The sequence below is a fragment of the Cryptotermes secundus genome, unplaced genomic scaffold (assembly GCF_002891405.2).
Source record: "Cryptotermes secundus unplaced genomic scaffold, Csec_1.0 scaffold688, whole genome shotgun sequence".
NCBI lineage: Eukaryota > Metazoa > Arthropoda > Insecta > Blattodea > Kalotermitidae > Cryptotermes > Cryptotermes secundus.
Window position 1 is genome coordinate 102299 of NW_019725012.1, and position 3019 is coordinate 105317.

Consider the following 3019-nt stretch of genomic DNA (forward strand, 5'->3'; position numbering starts at 1 on the left):
CTCTCTTGCACAAAAACCATTTGAAATCCACAGTACTCACTCACCATCTCCATGAAGGTAGGATGACAGTTTCTACGTACAACCTTTGTCTTCCTCTTGGTAACCTTGGACTGATCAGGGAGGAGATACACCTTTACGTAGGGTGATGGTTCCTGTCCTGCTGATACTGTTGAGAGACTACGGGCATGGTGTACCATTACCATTAGTGTCCCTCTTTGGTAATGTAGAGACAATCTTAACTGGCCACAAACACGTGATTCATGGTTTGATATCCTCTGAGCTCGTGGTTCTGTGTTAAAAAAAGCATAAAAACAACAAAAAATTTATATGAAGTTTTACACCGAACTGAATTACAGAGGTGATCTCATTTGTCAAAATAACAATCAAAATACCCCCTCCCCCCAATAAGTGGGTCTTCTTGTAAGACCTGATAATACCTCGCTAGTCAGTCAATTCCCTGCTCTTATGAAAACCAAAGATTCATCACTGTTTTAGCATCAGATCTTATCCTCAGCCTTTTTAATCAAGTCTACACCTTCACAACCTGTTTGTGTAAGATCCAGTTATATAAAAATTTCCCATCTCTCAAGCGATCTCTCCCTTGATGTGGTCTTCTGAAGTTTTATGTATATTTCTCATTTCTCTCATGCATCCTACCCATTTCATCCTTGATTTAATAACCCCAACAAAATTTCATGTACAGTTCAAATTACTGTATGTCAATATTTTAAAAAATGTTTATTTAAAAAATGTTTCCTTTCAGCCACAAACAAGTGGAATGAAAATTTGAACAATATTAATTTCTATATACACATTCTTTCGATACTATTACCATTAACAGTTAAAACTTGGCCACCAGCCCAAGATTTATAGCCCATACCCCATATGATGTAGGTCAAGGGGAAGAAGACCAGAAGAAATAATGTAGAAGTAAAGACTAGTAGTGCAAAGGTTGGAACAAGGTGTTTTTTAACTAATCTAGAATGCAGTGCAATTAAAAAGGATGAAAGAAGAATATCGAGTATAGCATTAGAACTCAAACTGTAAACAGAGTGGCTCAAACCTGACGATTTAGCAAGCAATGGATGACATCACAAAGAGAGGAAAGAACTGAAAAGAGAACACATAAGACTGAAAGATGAAAGAAGAGTTTAAATTGCAAGTACCTGAACAGAAAGTGGTTAGGGAAATGGAGGTTACTGCACTACCAAAGAACGTATATAGAAGGAACTGATATTTGTACAGTTCACTTCTATCAAGGGCATGAAATTTCAATTGATTGAATATATCACTCAGAAGGGGAAAGAAATCCTTACAAGACTGTGGTAGGGAAATTTCTTAGAGGGCAGCAACTTGTGAGATCGAGGTGAGATAATAACATTAAATGGAAGTTAAGAAACAATTTGTGAAAATTTGAATTTAGTTTCCCAAGAATCATGCTCAAAGCCAGGTAGTGGTATTATAGCAGCAGAAAAACTTCAATTTTGATGTCAGAAACAAAATTAATTGAAGGGTAGTACTGTATTTCTAATCATACACACAGAATTACCTTTAACCTTGGTTGCATTGATATTTGCCTCCTGTTGGTCCCTCAGAAGAGGATGGAAGAAAGTATAGACAATATCAGAATGAGAAATCTCATCTGCCATAAGAAACAGTGTGTTCAAGAAACGTTCAATATCCACACGTCGCCGTTCAGCAACTTGCTTAATGTTGGATCTTCCTACAGACAATCCACTGGGCAAACTGTAGGTAATAAAGACATACAACTGTTTACACCAAAATAACAATATAACAGGCATCACTGGCCCATTTCGAACATTCTGAAATAAGTGTCTATAATAGTTCCACAAGCATAAAGACCTTGTAATGGGATATAGGAATAATTTAAACAGACACTTCTGTCATGCTTTATGTGACACATTCAATATAACCATGACTCCAACAGTTAAAACCAAAAATGTCAGCAAACTGTGAAACTCAAATTTAAATCAACAGTAGAACTCGCAACAGCCACATAAAATGAGGTTAGAATTTCAAAAAAAAAAACAAAAAACAAAGACTTTTCCCCATGTCACTTTAACAATGACCAAACTACATCAACACTATACAGTCACTTAAAATAACTGCGCTACTGAAATGAAAATGCTGATACATAAATATTTATTTAAATCAAATCTAACTCTTGGACAACAGTGAGGTGTATGGGGGAAAGTATCCAAATCCAGAAAGACTGGTTATATGGTACACTTTTATTCATGCTTGTCCTCTTAAACGGCATCTTTATGCAGTCATGTGACTAATATGGAATACCTCACTGCATCCAGCTCAAGGCTCCCCTTCTGTTTAACTGTTTTATATAGGCAGAGTCATGGATGAACAGCCAAATGATTTGAACATCTGACCTGGATGCAGGGAAAGCATGGCTACATTATCCTTCAAAAGACTAAGAAACATCTGAATTCTAATTTATCTTTCAACATGTACAGGTGACTATTATAGAAGGCTTGCAGCAAGAGTACCTCAATGAAATGTGGATTGAAGACTGTTAAGTTCTCAAGGCTTGAAAGAAGAATTTGTGTTCCAAGGTACATGATATTAAGCCCCAAAATTACCAAACAGAGATTCAATGCTGCTTAAAGCAGAGGTTAGTTTGATGACAATATGGTAACCTGTATAATAGAGAATATAATAGTTTGACCCAGCAGCAATTTCTCATGATGCCCTGCCCCCTGAGTTCTAAAAAAATTGCTTATAAAAAGATGGAAAGAAAGTCCTCTCTTCTTTTCAAATATGAAGACCTGTAACTTTTCTATCAGCATCAATTCAAAGTTCAGGTATGCAACTCTCTCTGACTTTTCATAAACAATTCAAGAAATGGCCAGCAGATAGAGCAGTTATCATACAATACAAAAGACTTCACACAATCTGCCTTGTGGACCTTCCATTACATTAAATTACCCCATTTATGCCTGAAATTCAACCAAATATTATGAACAATTAATTTCTCACTTCACAG

General features: G+C 36.1%; 1 protein-coding gene across 1 annotated transcript in view; it reads right to left on the reverse strand.

The window, feature by feature from the left end:
* Positions 1–44: 44 nt before the first annotated feature.
* LOC111863236 (phosphatidylinositol 4-phosphate 3-kinase C2 domain-containing subunit alpha) overlaps positions 45–3019 on the reverse strand; it is a gene marked incomplete at its 3' end in the record, with an annotated part of 61058 nt that continues 58083 nt past the window's right edge. Inside the window, 1 exon segment of the mRNA XM_033750981.1 lies at positions 45–251. Within this exon segment, the coding sequence (XP_033606872.1) occupies positions 45–251 (207 nt within the window).